Source organism: Raphanus sativus, chromosome 7 (assembly GCF_000801105.2).
Source record: "Raphanus sativus cultivar WK10039 chromosome 7, ASM80110v3, whole genome shotgun sequence".
In the NCBI taxonomy this organism is placed as follows: domain Eukaryota; kingdom Viridiplantae; phylum Streptophyta; class Magnoliopsida; order Brassicales; family Brassicaceae; genus Raphanus; species Raphanus sativus.
The window spans coordinates 11,120,968-11,140,552 of NC_079517.1; the positions used below are offsets into that span (position 1 = coordinate 11,120,968).

Sequence of the window (19,585 nt, forward strand, 5' to 3'; positions counted from 1 at the left end):
GTCAGAATGTTTTATTATAATAAAAATATTAATGTTTGAAATGAAATTAAATAAATCTCTATAATTCACAAATATATCAAAATTTTAATTTTATTTTAAGTTTTAAAAATAAAATTAACTAAATTATGGATAATACAAAGTTGTGTAAGAAATATTTAATGTTTTAAATATCAAATTTAGTTTTTCTGAAATAGAATTTTTCAAAATTATTTTTTTTTCTAATTAATTTTCCAACAATTTAGTCATTTTTCCTAAAATTTCATATTAAAGGAAGAATCTTTTAGAATTTTCCTTAGATTTCGAATATTTCTAAATTTTATTTTAAACTTATTAGTATTTTATTTAAAATAAATACAGTTTGAGTATTAAAATAAACACCATTTTAAAAATTTATGTAATAAATTAAATAAAATAATTAATTAAAATACTTGACTGGATAACAATTTTTTGGATAATGTAGAAATTAAAAAAATTTAGTTAGGGTATTTGTGTAATTTACGCCGTGCATATTATCATCCTCACAGTCCAATGTATATCTTTTTGGAATTTTGTCAAAAGAGAAAACAATCTCTTTGGAACATTAATATAGAATGTTTTTTTCTTTTGACTGCGATGAATCCAGATAAATCTTCCTCTAATACAGAAGACTTTCATTTTAGTCAAAAGAAGATATGGAAGGTTCACAATACTAGTAGTTTACTACATACGATGTAAGAAAGACAATCTCCGATATATTTTAACTATTTACAAAAATAAAAAAAATTACTTTAATAAATACGTTTTAATTAGTGGTTGTATTCGAAATATAAGTTCGAGCTGTTATAAAAAAAATCTATTAATTCATTTAATTTAGAATAAAAATCACTTTATTACACAATTGAATTGGAATAGATTTTTTTCTATAATAATATTTTAAATAAAATTACAATATTTGAGATGTTTTAAAAAAAAATTCTATAATAAATAGCGTTATTATATTATCACCCCCACCCACCATATAGTAATCTGTATCTCCTCACTCTCTTATATATACATATGTACACACACTTCCACATTGCTCCCCAAAAAGCTTCTGGCAGAGAGAAGCCCAGTCTCTACATTTATCAATCTCTTAATGTGATTGCCTTTATTTATTTAGATATACCTCAAAAGTGAGAATCAAATCTCCCAACATTAATTCCACCCTTTAAATCGAAGTAAGAGTATTTTGCCTGTAGTTATACATCGACCTTAGAGATGGTTTTGATGGATAGAAGGGACGGTTCTTCAGCACCGCAGCCGAAGATGGATGTTGTTGATTCACACAATCGAAAAAGCTCGTCGGATTCTTTTTCGGATGCTGAGAAGGTTGAGAAAAAGCGTGGAGGCTGGAGAGCCGTTACGTTCATTTTAGGTACGTATATCTTTTTTTTTTGGATCGTGAACGTAGTCTTTTTTTTTAGTTAACCTAATCCTTGACCTGTCCTTAATTTCAAGATCGGATACTATGAGCTGTTGGGTAAACAATAGTGTATAGACCTGATATTGGAAGTTTTCAAGGCTCCCAAGTCAAATGATAGTATAAAAGGTTGTCGAACCACAGAGAACTAGTGATCTATAGCACCAAGAATACACAAACTCTCTTAATCTAAGCAAACGAGAAGATGGATGATGGTAACAAGCTAGAACCTACTAATATGAACAAGGTGGTCTCAAATCCAAACTAGAAACAAATGCAAGAACTCAATCAAATGCTAAGGTGGACTCATGGGACTAGGGACTTGATTTTGGGTGACTAAGATCCAAACTAGAGTGGCAAGCTATCAATCAAACACTTTCCTTATGCCTAGACACAACACTAAACAAGCTCTATCTCTAGATGAATGTTCTTTTGCTAAAGCAACTCAAGCATCTAATCTCTTAGGTTGAATATTACTAAAGCAAACATGGAGAACAAGTCTAATAGCAATCTTAGCCTCTTTAACAACAAATCTCTTTGGCAAAGTAGACTAAAAGCATTGAAGAGTTGGTTCAGACATTTCATCATACACCTTTCGGGCAGGAAATGTCTAGGGATCTATTTTAGTATGATCAAGACTAAAATAGCATTGAGAACCCTCAACAAGCAAAGAAATAAGTAGATCTAACATTAAACACCCTAGATCTTCACTAATCACCCTTAATCACCCTAGCCCATGAATCCAAAATGTGTCTACTCCCTAATCTCCATGATAAACCTCAAATCCATATGAGATTCAAGGCTAATCATGTTAATGATTAAGAGAAACAAGATATAAGATGAAGAAATTCCTTAGAATGATAAAAAGATTCAAGCTTTTACAAAATGAGGCAAAGTCTAGAGAGAAAATGAGATGATTACAAAGATTAGGTCTACAAAGTATTTATAGTAGCTAGAAACATAAGGATAAAAGAGTAAAAACAAGTCTGATTAACTCTCAAATGCTAACTATGAAAATGGTCGCAACTGCCTTTTGGCGATGACTAAAAGCCGTTGAGGGGTGCAGAAACCCGCTGGGATATGCACACCGGCTTCTCGTCACGTTCACCAAGCCGCTGCAACATCTCGAAGTCGGGCAGGGAGCACTGGTTTTTCCCAGCGGCTAGGCGAAGCCGCTGCACCTAAAGCCGCTCCAACACTTAGAATTTTCAGCAGAACTTCTGCACCGGCTTCTCGTCAGGACGCCAGGCCGCTGGGTGACGCTAGGCCGCTGGGTGATGTGCATCGGCTTCCTGCGAGGTCAAAATGCCGCTGCCTGTCACATGAAGCCGCTGGGACACTTAGTCATCACACCATGAACTCGAAAAACACCAATCTTGCCTCCAATCCACCTCCAATTGCTCCAAAGTCACCATTTGGCAACTCCATCACCTGATAAGAACAAATGCAATGCAATGCAAACTAAACAAGTCTAAATGCTATCCTAGATGATCAAAATGCATGATAAATGAATGATAAAACCTATTAAAAACACAAGATATCAACTCCCCCAAACTTGTCCTTTACTTGTCCACAAGTAAACTTTCAAGAACTTATTTGGAGAAGAGGTTTGAAGATGGGAGCTCATAGCCAAAAGACACCAAAAACACTCAACTTGACATCCTAAAGAAATATAGCAAATAGCATGAACAACTCTCTTATTACACTCTAGCTTCTCTAGGCCTATCAAGATACTCTTATGCCTTTACACAAGATGCAATACTCATCAACCAACAAGTCTTTCTACCAGCTCTCACATTGATTCACACACACAAACACAAGGTGGATTCTCACAAATGGGCACATGATCTCAATCATTTGGCTAGGTAAACAAATGGTCTAAAGTGAATGAAAACAATGGCTCAAATAAATCATTTCAAAGTGGCAATCACTCAAGAACAAGGAGCTTGATCATTATGCAAAATTTATCTAAGACCAGGAGCAATTTGTGCATACATAGATCCATTCTCATCATTCTACCCTTTCCTAAGTGATATAACAAGCTTCACCCCTATTCACATTCATTCCAATACCCAAAGTAACCCACTTTATCAAACTCACCTCATGAACTGTTTAACTTAACCATCTAAGGATCTTTTTATTAACTTTCCACAACTCTTAGCTCTATCTACCTTCCCACCATCTTATTGATTCATCATTTTTTTTTTCTTTTTTTTTTTTTTTTTTTTTTTTTTTCTTTTTTTTTTTTTCTTTTCTTTATATTGGGGGAAGGTTCAAATAGACTAAATCTAGAGATTTCTTATTTTTGATCCTTAGTGGCTTCTTTTCTCAACTTTTTGATCATCTTTCTCATCTTTCTTTTCTCCCAAACCCAAGATAACAAACTTTAGAATAAACAAACCCACTAACCATCCTAGATGCTAACTCAAATGAGGATCCTATGCTAGCAAGAGATGAGAACAAATCTATGTCGCTCCCAATACTCTCAAGATTTTGCACATGACAAGCTATCAAAAAGAAGGCCTCACTCAAGCAAATCAATGTTGGTCTCAAAGAATGGCTAAGGGTTTAGGGGTAGGAGAGTTCCATTTGGGTTAACAAAGGATAATGAATGGAATAAGATAACCCAAATGTGTATGAGATCCATGATCAAGTATGCAAGTGCCCATATGCAAGAGAGATTAAGTTCATTAAGTTCAAGTTCAAATTGGAGTTGGCTTTCAAGAGCAATGTCAATATCAAGCAAGCAACATGTTTCAAGAAGAGTTTTCAAGGCTCGAAACTTACAAGCTTTTTTAAGAGATGCTCAAGCTATTTGATATGTTTAACTAGGGTGTCAAATTGAGTTCTAGACATGTGTCCTTTATAAGGTTTGCTCCCAATGCATGAATGCAATCTAAATGCTTCTATACCCAAATCCTAAAGATGCAAATGATGCAATTAAATGATTTTTTTTTGTTTTTTTTTCAAAAAATTTTATGCAAATAAATATGCAATGCAATGCATGAGACTCATGACAAGTAGACAAAACAGAAAACAATGTGAGATAGTTGACTCTCCCCCAAACTTACTTCACACAGTCCCTTGTGTGAGAGTAAGCTCAAAGAAGAGATCTAAGGAAAATAAAGAAACATGAGAATTAAATATGTACAGGGTTGGAGTGGCACACACTTGGAGTTTATTGGCTGAATTGGGTGGTAGAGGACCCTTGGCCTCTTGTTTGTTGCACCAGTAAACATAGGCTGAAGTGGAAATGAAGACTTCTCTTATCTAGAGATAGACCCAACCTGAAAATCTCAACCATACTTATTAAACAACTTAAAAGAAAGAAAGATAAAGAAATTTATACAATGGATAAACATGGGACTTCCTCCCAAGTGAGCTTGTTTTAAGTCTCTAGCTTGACTTTGTGTGCATGCTAATCATAGGTATCAAAAGGCTGAGCCAATGCACCTTTGGTCCTTCTCCTACAAGAACAAGAAACCAAGTGCGCAAAGGAGCACACTACTGTCCATAGAAAATAGACAGATTTTTCATCAAAGAGCTTCACTATAGATGAATCATGAAATATGAGATGCTCTTTGATGTTTAAATAGGCATGAGAATCAAATGCATTTGGTGGAAAGATAAAGTCAACTACTGGTTCAAACGAGGTTTTAACAAAGTAGTCAACTCTATCTCCATCAACTGAATAAAACACAATGTTCACATTCTCATGATTATTTTTGACAAGGGGGTTTTCTATCTCAAGCAAGAGCTTATCCACATCAAGCTCATCCCCTGTATCAGCAAGAGAAAGAAGAGGTCTAGGTTCATTAAGAATCAAAAACTCAGATTCGAGATCAAATGAAGCACATAGATAGCTCTTGTCAAAACAAACTTCAATATGATCTCTAGCAAGCTTTTCTATTCTCAACTCATCTAGCTTCCTAGTTTCACATATCAGATCAAGACATTCATTGATGAGCACAAGAGAATCATGATCATGGGCAATGTTTTCACCACAAGGCGAGCATATTTTCTCAAATTGAAGTTCTAAAATGGAAATTTCTATACCTTCCAGCTGGAGTGGTGGAGCCCAATCCATTACCTCTTTAAGGTCATAGGCAACATTAAACTCATACTTTGTAACCTCCCTTCCTTCAAGCTCTGCTCGATCCTTAATAAGCTCCAACCGGATCCTTCGTGCTAGGGATGTCTTTGCCGAACCTGGGTACTCCTTCTGAAGCTCATATAACATCACAAGTTGTGCTGGTGTGAGTATACTTGCATCAAAGTCATCTTGAATGTGATATTCAAATGTGTCTTCCTCTTCTTGTGGCTCCCCATGGTAACTTGAAGCCATCTCTACAAATAACAAAAGCTAGAAGAAAAGGTTAGTAACTGTACAAAAGCAAAACAAAGCAAGAAAATAAAGCTTAGTCTCAAGAAAGATTGAAATCCTAATGATAAATCTACTAGTTCCCCGGCAACGGCGCCAATTTGATATTGGAAGTTTTCAAGGCTCCCAAGTCAAATGATAGTATAAAAGGTTGTCGAACCACAGAGAACTAGTGATCTATAGCACCAAGAATACACAAACTCTCTTAATCTAAGCAAACGAGAAGATGGATGATGGTAACAAGCTAGAACCTACTAATATGAACAAGGTGGTCTCAAATCCAAACTAGAAACAAATGCAAGAACTCAATCAAATGCTAAGGTGGACTCATGGGACTAGGGACTTGATTTTGGGTGACTAAGATCCAAACTAGAGTGGCAAGCTATCAATCAAACACTTTCCTTATGCCTAGACACAACACTAAACAAGCTCTATCTCTAGATGAATGTTCTTTTGCTAAAGCAACTCAAGCATCTAATCTCTTAGGTTGAATATTACTAAAGCAAACATGGAGAACAAGTCTAATAGCAATCTTAGCCTCTTTAACAACAAATCTCTTTGGCAAAGTAGACTAAAAGCATTGAAGAGTTGGTTCAGACATTTCATCATACACCTTTCGGGCAGGAAATGTCTAGGGATCTATTTTAGTATGATCAAGACTAAAATAGCATTGAGAACCCTCAACAAGCAAAGAAATAAGTAGATCTAACATTAAACACCCTAGATCTTCACTAATCACCCTTAATCACCCTAGCCCATGAATCCAAAATGTGTCTACTCCCTAATCTCCATGATAAACCTCAAATCCATATGAGATTCAAGGCTAATCATGTTAATGATTAAGAGAAACAAGATATAAGATGAAGAAATTCCTTAGAATGATAAAAAGATTCAAGCTTTTACAAAATGAGGCAAAGTCTAGAGAGAAAATGAGATGATTACAAAGATTAGGTCTACAAAGTATTTATAGTAGCTAGAAACATAAGGATAAAAGAGTAAAAACAAGTCTGATTAACTCTCAAATGCTAACTATGAAAATGGTCGCAACTGCCTTTTGGCGATGACTAAAAGCCGTTGAGGGGTGCAGAAACCCGCTGGGATATGCACACCGGCTTCTCGTCACGTTCACCAAGCCGCTGCAACATCTCGAAGTCGGGCAGGGAGCACTGGTTTTTCCCAGCGGCTAGGCGAAGCCGCTGCACCTAAAGCCGCTCCAACACTTAGAATTTTCAGCAGAACTTCTGCACCGGCTTCTCGTCAGGACGCCAGGCCGCTGGGTGACGCTAGGCCGTTGGGTGATGTGCATCGGCTTCCTGCGAGGTCAAAATGCCGCTGCCTGTCACATGAAGCCGCTGGGACACTTAGTCATCACACCATGAACTCGAAAAACACCAATCTTGCCTCCAATCCACCTCCAATTGCTCCAAAGTCACCATTTGGCAACTCCATCACCTGATAAGAACAAATGCAATGCAATGCAAACTAAACAAGTCTAAATGCTATCCTAGATGATCAAAATGCATGATAAATGAATGATAAAACCTATTAAAAACACAAGATATCAAGACCCTTAATTGACATATATAATTAGCTGTTTCAAGATCACGGTTTGCCTAAGTCCTTGCATATAATACACATAAAAAACGGAGTTTTTTCATTAAATAAAAAAGTGGATTTATATAGCTCGCAACCTGTGGCGGAGCCACTATGGTTGGAGGCCGGGGGTAAGTTAACCTCTATGAAATCTACAAAATTATAGTTTAGGTTTGTTCTTCATGTTATTCTTGTGGTGGGTGAGATAGTCAAAATCTCTCTCTTTGAAATCGACAAAATGTCTCGAGTTCAAGTCTTATGCATGTCTTTTTTCTCTAATAAATTAATTTTGACCCCTATAAAATCCATATATAACTCCTCCACTGCTTGCAATTGTTATTGTTAAAAGAAAAAGAAAAAGAAAAGGGTATTGATCTTTAGGACCGGACACAAAATTTAAATAAAAAAATTGAACCAAGTCCTATCTAAAAAACTAGTATCAAACTTAAACACAAAATGGTTAGATGTTCGATCTGATTCAAAATTTAATCGAATCTGATCCAAACCGAAATAATTATGGTATTTAAATATATTTGAATCATATTTATGTACTTTAAATATATTACTTATTTTAGATTTAATATCCAAAATATATAAAAATGTTTTGAAGTTAAAAATTATAATCAGTTACACATTACTTAAAATACCAAAATATTTAAAATATCATTGATTATCCTACAAATATTCAAACAGTCAAAAATAAATAGTTATACAATACTGAAAACACCAAAATATTTAAAATATTTATAGATCATCATTCAATGTTAAACCAAACTATTTTTTATTTAGTTTACATATTTTTGCATACATTATTCAAAATACATGTTTTATATTATTTTATCTTTAAATTTTGAAAATTTTAAATTATATATTAATTGAAATTTTTTAATATAATTTAAAATTATCCGTACAAGAACCGAATTCAAATCAAAAGTTATAAATTTGAAAGGAACCTAATTGGATACCCAAACGCCTGATCAAGAGTAATATTAATTTGTTTTAATGTTTTTTTTCCTAAGAATTATTTCATTTTTACATATATTACATGTTTGACAATCGTCCATCATGTTTGACACTAGTCCATCATGTTTGACATTTGTCCATCTGACTACTATGTAATCGAAACGGTAAGAGAACTGTAACATTAAATTTTTAAACATATATCTTTCATTTTCCTTATTTTTAAAAGCATTTTATTTGTTACTTATTTGCTGACAATTTAAAAATAGAAGTATACTACAGTAATATATAATGGTTGAAACAGGAAATGAAACGCTTGAGAGACTGGGAACGATTGGGTTGTTATCAAACTTCATGGTGTATCTAACCAGAGTGTTCCATTTGGAACAAGTCAACGCTGCAAATGTCATCAACATTTGGTTTGGTTTTACCAATCTCACACCTCTCGTCGGCGCTTTTATCTCGGACGCTTACGTCGGACGTTTCAAGACCATTGCTTTCGCGTCATTCGCCACCCTCCTCGTACGTATTCAATTCTTTGATACATCTGAGACTCTTTTCTAATGTGTGTCTAGTATGAGTGTTATTAGTAATAGTAGAAAGTTAAATTTATCACATGTAGAAAAATGGTTATATTTCTACTCTATATATGATCTTGTGTGGTGAAGATACATATGGTATTTGGCACATAAGGCAACCACGTTAAGACAAACTTTATATAATATGAAAATATTCAACCATATTTTCAACCAAAGTATAATACCAATTAAAAACCTTATAATATATATAAGTGCCCATGTATAGCATTTTGCTCCTAATTATTGCTCTTGTATTTTACGAAAACGAAAGAAATCATAGAGGGGCCACGTTATCGAGAGGGATAAGGTCGGTCTATAATGTGAATCATATAAACAAAAACATAAGAGAGTTTTATAAGAAGTTGTTAATAAAAGAGTTCTATAAGAAAACCACATTTATCTCACAGAAAAAGTTATTTTAAATAAAATAACTTTGATAATTGGTAACTCGGTTCGAGTTAACAAATTATCTAATAGTGGTAATTAAACCGAGAACTTTTAAATATAAGCATTTTAAAGGGAAAATTGCCAAAATGGAACAAAAATTCAGCATTGTTTTCCCTATAGTATAAAACCATCATTTAGTTGTCTCTTTAGTATAATTTCTTTTATAATCTCAAAATTAACATTTGATTAATCTAATTAAACACATTAAACTAATATAATTTAAAATAATAATAATTAAAAACGTTTAAAAAGGGAAAATAAAAATAAAACTTTTAATTTTTAATAAAAATAAACTTTGTAAAACTTAATAAAAATAAAAATAATTTACATTTTTTTAATAAAAAACGTTAAATCAACCTAATAAAAACAGTTTACAAAGAGTTTAAAATGTATGTAAACTTTTTAATTTATCAAAAATTTTAATAAATATAAAAAAAATTAAAATGTATTTCTATAAAGTTTGTTTGAACTTTTTATTAAAACTTTTTGTAAAGTTTTATTTTATTTTTATAAAGTTTACAAATTTTATAAAGTTTGTCTAAAGTTTTTATTAAACACATTAAACTAAAAGAATTTTTTAAAAATTAATTAAAAAGTTTTTAAAAAGGGAAACTAAAATAAAACTTTTAATTTTTTTAATAAAAAAAAATTTGTAAAAATAAAAATAATTTACAATTTTTTTTAATAAAAACGTTAAGTAAACTTATTAAAAACATTTTACTAAGTTTTTATTTTTATAAAAAGTTTAAAACATTTTAATAAAACTTTAATTAAATAAAAATTTAAACTTTATAAAAATAAAAATAAATTTTAGTAAAAACTTTAAACTAACTTTATTAAAAAAAATTTACAAAGTTTTATTTTTATAAAAAGTTTAAAATGTTTGTAACCTTTTTAATTTTATCAAACTTTTTAATAAAAATAAAACTTTTAAAAATGTTTTTAATAAAAATAAATTTGTAAACTTTAATAAAATAAAAATAAAACTTTACAAAAAAAATTGCACCTAATTTCAAAACACCACATGTTGTATAAGTATGTATCATATAGAACAAGAGTTTATGAAAAAATCAAAAGAAAAACTATGGAAAACCATAGATTAATGAAGAAGACAAGGGAAATCATTTTTTAAAAAATATTTGACAAGTAAAATCGAAAATAATACGTTTTAGGAAGTTAGAATATTTTTAGGAGATTTTTAGAATATTTCCTTAACTAAAACTTCCATTAATTTTCGCAAAAATCATGTAATCTTATCCGTAGAAGGCGCCTTCTAAAAGTTTAGAAGATTGATAAAAATCCAGAACACGCTTTCTACTTTTAGTAGACGTAAGAGTACATTTTAGAAAACACATTCCGCAAAATTTAGAATACTTAATAAAAGTAGAAGATGCATCCGGACAAAAAGTAGATAGCTTTAGGATTAGTAGAATGTGTATTCCACTTATTTAGAAATTTAGTAAATAGTAGAATGTACGTTCTAAAAATAGTAGATGAACGTGTTTATTTTAGAAATCGTTTTCTACTATATCATTTTCCGTAGAAGGCACATTCTACCTTTAGTAGAACGTATTTTCAAATTTTTATTTATAAACTTTTTGAAGAAGAAAAAATACCAGCTTGTGTATATATGTGTTTTATTAATTGTTTGTATTTTTAATATTTTTTTGATTCACAAAACTATTTATTTCATTAGTTTTCAGAAATACAAAGGGTAAAAAGGAGAAAAATTGGACAAAAAAGGATTTATACCAAAGGGACAACACCCTTGTTTTTTTGTTCTCTATTGGCAATTTTCCCCATTTTAAATTGATGGTATAATTTTAGACATATTTATTTTAAACAAGTGTAGATAGTAATTAAACGGGAACTTTTACAGAGTTTTATCTTGGAAATAAAAAGAAAATGATAGCTTAACTGAAAGTGGCCAATAATTGATTTCCAAATGATATAGCTAACTGAAAGTAAAGATGTGTAGATTTGGTCAATCACAATGACGTGACCTAAGATAGTTTCTTTTCTGAAGTCATTTTCACCAATTATTGTAGAATTATGATCGCGTACAATTGTTAACTTCCCCTATATTTTCTTTTATTTTTGCCTTTTGCATAGGGTGTGACTGGCAACTGCCAGCGTAATTAGGAGTAAATTAAAGTAGAGGAATTGAGTGAAAAAATTTGAGAGTAAACAAAATAAATAAGTGTCACATCCAGCACAACTGACATTTCCACTTCAAAAACAAAGAAGAAAATACAAAGAGATTTACCTTCATTTAAATAGTAACTGGAGTAAAACAATAAATTAATAATTAAAATTTTGTCCACCTGATTGGTAAATTTATGAGCTGAAAGTGGAGTAACATATTTATAGCGAGAATATTAACGCTAACGATACCATACAGTTACACTCATCTATCTTATTAAAACAGAAACATTCTGTTGGACCTAATATTTATTTTGTAAATTTTTAAATTAAATACACCTTTATACTTTATAGTTAAACCTACATTAAATCACTAATGTTACTTTCTTTATACTATTATCCATATTTCCAAACAATACACTTATTTTTTTATACTATTATCAATGTTTCCAAACAATATATTTTTTATACTACTATCAATGTTTCCAGACAATACAATAATTAATCTTAGTTATTTTATATCTATCATTTTCTCTTTAAAATTTTGTAGAAACGTCATAATTTCATAAATTGCAAAATAATGAACTTTAAAATTTGGATTATAAGATTACATATCGGTCATCCATCAGTCATCCATCAGTTCAATCGGTTAGTCTCGAGGTTTAGTGATTTTTTTAATATGAATATTTTAAAAACCAAAATTGAATTGTTAGATTTCCGGATTAACGGATATAATCACAATCGGGTTGAATTTAAAAACATTGATTTAAATGCAAAAATATTTTAAATACACACTCTTTAAAAATTACCAAAATATTTGTTAAATTATTAGTAAAATTTTTTATCGTAAAATATTCCGCGCTTCCAAAGCGCGGGTCAAAATCTAGTAGTTAATTAAAGTAAGGAACCTAAATTGTTACAATTAAGTACTCATAGTATTATATTAAGGCTAGACGAAAAAAAGATGATATTAGGTTCTACGTCGTGATCAGTTTGTCGCCAACTCGTATCTAACCAAAGAAATCTCAATAATTTATCAATGATGTCAAAGCCAATTATGTCTAATCTTAATTAAGTTAATTAATGTTTTTGTTTCTTAGTATTTGATATCATAATTCAGTATCTGTCCCACAATACTGTTTTCCTAGTATTACTTTTAACCGTATGAAGTCAAAACTTATTAAGAATATGGTTAACTTAATTAACTAATTGCTTGCTTGTTTGTATTCGATCGCATAACTTAAGTCTACCCACATTATTGTTTGCCTTTAAGAAAGCAACTAACAATCATATAGAGTTCAATTCAAGGTATTAATCATCATAACTAATGAAGAATCAGTTTAAAAAATGAATAATGAGTTGTTTGGTAGTAATGTTTATTCAGTTTAAATCTGCAGGGACTACTGACGGTGACACTCACAGCATCGGTTCCTCAACTCCATCCAGCAACATGCAATAGCAAAGATCCAGTCAGTTGCAGCGGTCCGAACAAGCTCCAGTTCGGGACTCTGCTCTTAGGTCTCGGTTTCCTTTCCATAGGGGCAGGAGGAATAAGACCATGTAGCATCCCTTTTGGAGTTGACCAGTTTGACCAACGAACTGAGGAAGGTGTTAAAGGAGTGGCTAGTTTCTTCAACTGGTATTACCTGACTTTCACTGTGGTTCTGCTTATTACACAGACCGTCGTTGTGTATATTCAGGACCAAGTCAGCTGGATCATCGGTTTTAGTATCCCTACTGGACTCATGGCTTGTGCGGTAGTTATGTTTTTCGCTGGAATGAGGCTTTACATCTATGTTAAACCTGAAGGAAGTATATTCTCCAGTATCGCTCAAGTTATCATGGCAGCTCGTTTGAAACGAAAGATGAAGCTCTCGGTGGAAGATGACGGCACAGTGACCTACTATGACCCTCCCGTTAAAGATAGCGTTGTACACAAGCTACACCGAAGTAACCAATTCAGGTACTTTATATATTTATTTTTGGCGTATGATTATATCGTTTTTTCAAATGAATATATGCACTAGATAAATTTTACAATCGTTTTTTTTGCAAAAAGAAAAAACAGAAATAAATTTGAGTATTGTTTTAGTTTCCAGAATTACATGGATTTCACGTGGAAATTGATCTATAATTTTTTCGTGCTTATACTGTATTAGGTTTTGAGTCTTTTGACGCATGATCACATTGTTCTTCAAATACACATATGCACTAGATAACTAAATTTTACAATTTGTTTTGCAAAAAGAAAACGTAAATAAATTTGGTCATCTATCCATGTGTGTTTTTTCGAAAATAATTTGCATTTCAAAGTGGAATTTTAATATATATCAGGCTATGTATTTTAACCTATAATTAACTGGAACTGCATAAAATTAGGTTTCTAGATAAAGCGGCGGTGATAATAGAAGGTGATCTAACATCTGAGGGAGTTCCAGCAAACAAGTGGCGGCTATGCAGCATTCAAGAAGTAGAGGAAGTAAAGTGTTTGATCCGAGTAGTTCCTGTTTGGTCGGCCGGAATAATATCCCTCACAGCAATGTCACAACAAGGAACTTTCACGGTCTCTCAAGCTTTGAAAATGGACCGACATATGGGTCCTAAATTCGAGGTTCCGCCCGGTTCTCTCTCCGTCATCTCTCTCCTCACCATCGGCATCTTTCTTCCCATATACGACAGAGTTCTAGTCCCGTTCCTCCGCCGCATCACCGGCCATAAATCCGGTATCACACTCCTCCAACGTATCGGGACAGGGATCGTTTTCGCAATCCTTTCCATGATTGTTGCCGGCCTCGTGGAGGGCGTGAGACGCACACGCTCCATCAAGGCAGGTGACCCGAACGGTATGACTCCCATGTCCGTGTTTTGGCTCTCGCCGCAGCTAATTCTGATGGGACTATGTGAAGCATTCAATATAATAGGACAGATAGAGTTCTTCAACAGTCAGTTTCCGGAACACATGAGAAGCATAGCTAATGCTCTCTTCTCTCTGTCCTTTGCTGGTTCGAGCTATCTTAGCAGTGTTCTAGTCACGGTTGTTCATAAGTTTTCCGGTGGTCATGAACGTCCTGATTGGCTAAACAAGAATCTCAACGAGGGGAAATTGGATTACTTCTATTATCTGATCGCGGTTTTGGGTGTGGTTAATCTGGTTTACTTTTGGTTTTGTGCTCGGGGATACCGGTACAAGGTTGGTTCACAGATGGGAGATTTGAAGGAGGATAAGAGTATTGCTAATGTTGAGATGAGTTCCAAAACCAACAAGTAGATGATCGATGTTGTATCGATGTTTACCATACATATGACAATGTTTCTTACAGTGTCTAAGAACTAAATTATTATAAATTTTACCCTTTCTTAGGACAACTAGATTGTGTTGGTGTCTACAAAACAACTCTAACAAGGAAAACGCAATTTTCATCATGTAGCTAAACCAAATTGGACGATCACATGTGTGCTAGCTCATAGCATATAGTCATATACTCTGAAAATGATATGACATGAGCGATGTTGTTTTATTGGAGATTAGGGTTATCTACTATGATATTTGAACGTGGGTTCAAAGTAGGTTCAAAGCATATAGTCATATTCTATGATATCGCTAACTATGCTGCTGTCGATGTTATTTCAATGTTTATATCATATATACGATCACATGTGGTTTTCATAGCATACTATGATCTGACATGAGATATCGATGCTGTTGAACTCCACATACTATTACCGTTGTAGTTCGAGAATACGGAATTAAAACATGTTAAAATTAAATAAAACATATTTCATGTATGTTTGTTTGAGTTCTAGAGTATCAAATTCAAAACATGTTTAAACTGAGCAAATAATCTATATGGTTATATTGTGTCTGCCTCTGTGCCACATATATTCCATCATTCATTTCACCTTCACTGAATTCCGTTTTGGATCCGACATATATTCCACGCTTGAGAACAAAAAGTAAACTTTTTATGCACAAAATAAAATATTAGCTAACACTTGAGCTGTAGAATCTTCTCAGATTTTTTTTTCTTTTCCTTACGGTAGTTAAGTTTCTCTGTATAGATAGACATATTTATTTTCCAAGAGTTCAAAACCCCCCATCTAATTCATTATTTATTTATTTTATTTTTTTGAAAAAGGGCTTTCATTATTTATTAATTTTGGAAACCAAACACTTATCATGCGATTAATATACAGTAAACAACAATATACATGGATTAGCAAAATTAGCAAGCCTCTTTAGAATTCTAATTACAAGTTTGGGGTCTTCAAGAACTCATTTCAGACAACTTGATATTAAAGCGGGAGTTTGTTCAAAAAAAAAAGATCTTAAAGTGGGAGTTAATAATATATTAAAGTAGATTTGCAAAAGAAACGCTGTTTTCTTACTTCATGGAACGGTAATAAACACCTGGAGCACTAAAAATTGTAATGTGAAATCTGGTGACCTTTTACGGCCACAAGTGACAAGGCCCACAATAAGAATATCTGAGGTTATAAAAGCCAACTCTTCTCTCATCTTAGGCTCAAAGTAAGGAGCAATTTCACTTAAAATTATTTGTATCTTTCTGCATAGAGATAGAGTGAGCACAATGGGTGCTAATACTTCTTCACCAAGCCATAGGTTTTCGCTAAACGACCGTTCCAGGAAGCCACATAAAGCTGGCTTCGAGTCCGAGATTTCACCCTACAAAGTTAGTCCCTTAATCGTGGAAATGAAGAAAAAGAATCAGTGGACATCTCGGTTCGATGCTCTCAAAGACACAAACAAGCTGGTAACAGATTACTTAATGCGCCTTCTAATTAATCTAAATTATTTCCGCGTTTTCTTGAGACTTCTTGTTCTACAATGTGTGTGAGGTTTAACTGAGGCTCTCTCGAAAAGATTCAAAACATTTCTACCTCTTGAACCAGTGCAACTTACCATTTTATTTGGTTTAGTTTGAGTACATGATAACGCATATCCAATTTTTATGTTCACTTATATAGCTGGTGATCAAGTTCACGGCCAAATGGTGTGGACCATGTAAATCACTTGAGCCGAAACTTGAACAGTTAGCGGTCAAGTACACTGATGTTGAGTTCGTGAAGATTGATGTCGATGTGCTAAAGGTTTTACTTAATGAATCCCTTTTTCTATCATCTCTTCCTCAGAGTCTAAAGAATATTACAGAAAAAGTTATTTGGTTTGGTTGACAAAAAAAACAGTTATTTGGTTTGAATTATAAAATCAAGTTTGATTGAAATACAGAGCGTGTGGAAGGAGTATAACCTCCATGCTTTGCCTACGGTTGTATTCATGAAGAGAGGTCAAGAAGTAGACAGAGTCGTTGGCCTGAAGCTTGATGAAATAGAGGGAAAGCTCCACAAATACGCATACTCCTTTTGAAAAATATGAAGCCTTAAGAATCAATTTCTTATTAATCCGTTGAGAACTATCTCAAAATCTATATGTAATAAGAATTGAAAGAAGATATTCTTTCTGTTAATATTCAAAAATAATGTCATTTGGTCTCTAGAGTGATTCAGTCTAGGACGTATACGAAAATGGTGAGATTTGTAGAGAAATCTATAGTGATTCTATCTATGACGATGATATCCTAATAGTTATTCATATCAAATTTGTGTTCAAATAAGATTATTTGAGAATCAAATAATGAGATTTCTATAGAATTTGTGAAGATTCGAGTTAACAGATGGAAAATCTGTTTCGTGCAAACTCTATGATGAGCGACAAGAGGTTCTCCGAATCGAGCATATATATAGAACTGTATATATAAAAGCTTTAAGGTTCAATTTGGATTTCAGTTAGTTGTAAAAGCATTTTTTTGGTTCTTTTTTAAACAAATGTTACCAGTAAAATTATAATTGATTATAGTTCGCTCAGTGAAGTAGTTTTAATTTTTTGTTTATTGGATTTTAACCAAAAACGATATCTATAAAAATTATTTCAGAGTGAAAGCCTCTAGAAAACTTATTTTAAACAAAAACTATATTAATAATGATTTAATTCTAAACTCCAAAAAGATTAATTGTACTTATTAAATTTTTATTGGTTTAAAATTATGAGAAATATAGAATAAAAACTATGCATTATTAACTCAAATTCAATATAATTTATTAATATGCATCACTTTGAAATAGAAGAAATATTAAATAACTAATCAAACAATATATAATCAAAAGTTAAGATTTTGGTTGTCACTTGATCTGAACAATACTATGTCAAACTAAGAGCACAATTATCCCACAAACTTCAAGTGGGTTTCTAATTTCTTTTTCTTTTTTTTTTTTGGTTAAAAAAAAATTGCATGTAGGGCTCACAAATAGTGCTGAAAACCCACCGAAATTGTTTCTTTTCCTGCGCCTTTTTTGCTCGGTTTCTCCACCTTTTATGGGCTTTACATGCTAAAATCCTTTTACAGAAACCGCGATAATTCTGCCCTAATAATACTTGTTAGTTTTTAGTTATTCAAACATTCTAAAGTTTTAACCAGTTCGTGAGCTTTTGAAAGGTTAAAAAAATTATTTGCTTATGCAAATTTTGACTAATCAATACTTCAACCCTTTCTTCTATTCTTATTTCAGTCAAAATAACATATATCACATTATACAAAGATTTGTAAAATGTAATACAATGTAAGATGTAAAACCAAACTAAATAAAATTAACAAAATTAATCATATTTTAAACAAATTATAACTCAAAAATAAATCTTGTACAATTTAGAGATATTATTGCAATCCAATATATTAAAAAGTAATAAATGAACCGATTATTTTTATGTTAAATTGCAATAATAAATCACTTAAATTATATTTTTAATGAAATTTGTTTGTACATATTTAATTGAATATATTTAAGCTGATGACAAAAACATCTATTAAAAGAGAAGTAATGATTTATTTCATGTGTGATATTTAAAATGGACCATCTCCTAGAAAGTCATTAATTAAAATATACATATCATTTAATTTTACACTATATATGCAACTAGTTTAATCAAAATATCTTTTATTTTAAATATATATATATTTAAAAAAAATCCAATAATTTATTTGAAAAAGATTTTAACAAGATCTCAGTACTTAAAATTTGATGTAATATTTTTCTTCTTATTTCATAATTAGTACTAAAATATTGTTACACATTAATTTTATACTCATTTATCATTTATAAACAACAAATTATTGTATTTAAAATAATTATATTAATATTTAAATATATAATTAGCATCAATATATATCACTAATGATGTAAAATAAATATCTATAAATATATATAAATGAAATGAAACATCCGCGCGGTTGCGCGGATCATAGTTTAGTGGATTTTAATAATCAATGTGCATAATATTTTTATGTTTTCTGATGTATTTCTGAATCCATTAATAATTTAATTATTTTCCCTGAAGAATATATATCAACTTATACAAATTGAATAAAAATAATTTTACAATTCTAAGAGAACGAATCAATTTAAATGAAATTTAATAATTATTTAATTTTGAATTGATTTGAGCTCAGTTATATTAGCTCAATTTAAAAATATATGCCGTTCTATATACCAAAAATTAAAAAATGATCTGATCCAAACTATTATACATGAAATCACATGTATAATTAGAATAAATGTAATATTTTATTAATTTTATAAACATATAAATTAAAATTATTTCAAGTTTTAGAACCAATGAAAGAAAGTTTTTAATTAGTATTATGATTTGATTATTTTATAAAATTTATATCCATGCCTGAGCACAGTAAAATCTCCTAGTATAAACTATATTAAAAGAAGTATTTTATTTTGTAAATAATATATATATATAGGTTTTAGAGTTTTTAAATAATTATATAACTTTATTTCTTTGTTAAAAAATTTTGTTTTATAGTTTTATATGATTCGTTTTTCAATTATTTGACTTTTCTTTAGCTTATTGTTCTTGTTTTCCATGCTATAATTTACTCGTTTTTGTTTCTAATGAAATTAACTTATCTATGTTATCTTGAAAATATGTATTAACTAATTTAAAAAGTGCATTTATAATAT

The 19,585-nt window shown here is 31.4% G+C and overlaps 3 protein-coding genes across 4 annotated transcripts; 2 read left to right on the forward strand and 1 right to left on the reverse strand.

The window, feature by feature from the left end:
- Positions 1-1,039: 1,039 nt before the first annotated feature.
- LOC108815364 (protein NRT1/ PTR FAMILY 2.13-like) lies at positions 1,040-14,905 on the forward strand. 2 transcript variants are annotated; one of them, XM_056990945.1, is made up of 4 exons: positions 1,040-1,393; positions 8,677-8,894; positions 12,937-13,502; positions 13,919-14,905. In XM_056990945.1, the coding sequence occupies exons 1-4, from the start codon at positions 1,237-1,239 to the stop codon at positions 14,805-14,807; spliced, it is 1,830 nt and encodes a 609-aa protein (XP_056846925.1). In that variant the 5' UTR covers positions 1,040-1,236; the 3' UTR covers positions 14,808-14,905. The 2 variants fall into 2 exon arrangements, with proteins under 2 accessions (XP_056846925.1, XP_056846926.1); XM_056990946.1 differs by having other exon boundaries at positions 1,254-1,393; positions 12,924-13,502.
- LOC130497781 (uncharacterized) lies at positions 3,642-6,097 on the reverse strand. Its single transcript, XM_056990947.1, has 2 exons — positions 5,495-6,097; positions 3,642-4,725 (listed from the first exon to the last, which is right to left on the reverse strand). The coding sequence occupies exons 1-2, from the start codon at positions 5,781-5,783 to the stop codon at positions 4,709-4,711; spliced, it is 306 nt and encodes a 101-aa protein (XP_056846927.1). The 5' UTR covers positions 5,784-6,097; the 3' UTR covers positions 3,642-4,708.
- Positions 14,906-15,331: 426 nt separating the features above from the next.
- Positions 15,332-17,144, forward strand: LOC108817438 (thioredoxin H8-like). Its single transcript, XM_018590118.2, has 3 exons — positions 15,332-16,311; positions 16,526-16,648; positions 16,788-17,144. The coding sequence occupies exons 1-3, from the start codon at positions 16,129-16,131 to the stop codon at positions 16,923-16,925; spliced, it is 444 nt and encodes a 147-aa protein (XP_018445620.1). The 5' UTR covers positions 15,332-16,128; the 3' UTR covers positions 16,926-17,144.
- Positions 17,145-19,585: the final 2,441 nt, after the last annotated feature.

Excerpts from the sequence above, each read along its gene's own strand:
- LOC108815364 (XM_056990945.1), top strand. The coding sequence starts at position 1,237 with ATGGTTTTGATGGATAGAAGGGACGGTTCTTCAGCACCGCAGCCGAAG. Across the intron at positions 1,394-8,676 it reads AGCCGTTACGTTCATTTTAG|GAAATGAAACGCTTGAGAGA; the intron begins GTACGTATATCT and ends TGGTTGAAACAG. Across the intron at positions 13,503-13,918 it reads CACCGAAGTAACCAATTCAG|GTTTCTAGATAAAGCGGCGG; the intron begins GTACTTTATATA and ends GCATAAAATTAG.
- LOC130497781 (XM_056990947.1), bottom strand. The coding sequence starts at position 5,783 with ATGGCTTCAAGTTACCATGGGGAGCCACAAGAAGAGGAAGACACATTT.
- LOC108817438 (XM_018590118.2), top strand. The coding sequence starts at position 16,129 with ATGGGTGCTAATACTTCTTCACCAAGCCATAGGTTTTCGCTAAACGAC. Across the intron at positions 16,312-16,525 it reads TCAAAGACACAAACAAGCTG|CTGGTGATCAAGTTCACGGC; the intron begins GTAACAGATTAC and ends TCACTTATATAG. Across the intron at positions 16,649-16,787 it reads TTGATGTCGATGTGCTAAAG|AGCGTGTGGAAGGAGTATAA; the intron begins GTTTTACTTAAT and ends ATTGAAATACAG.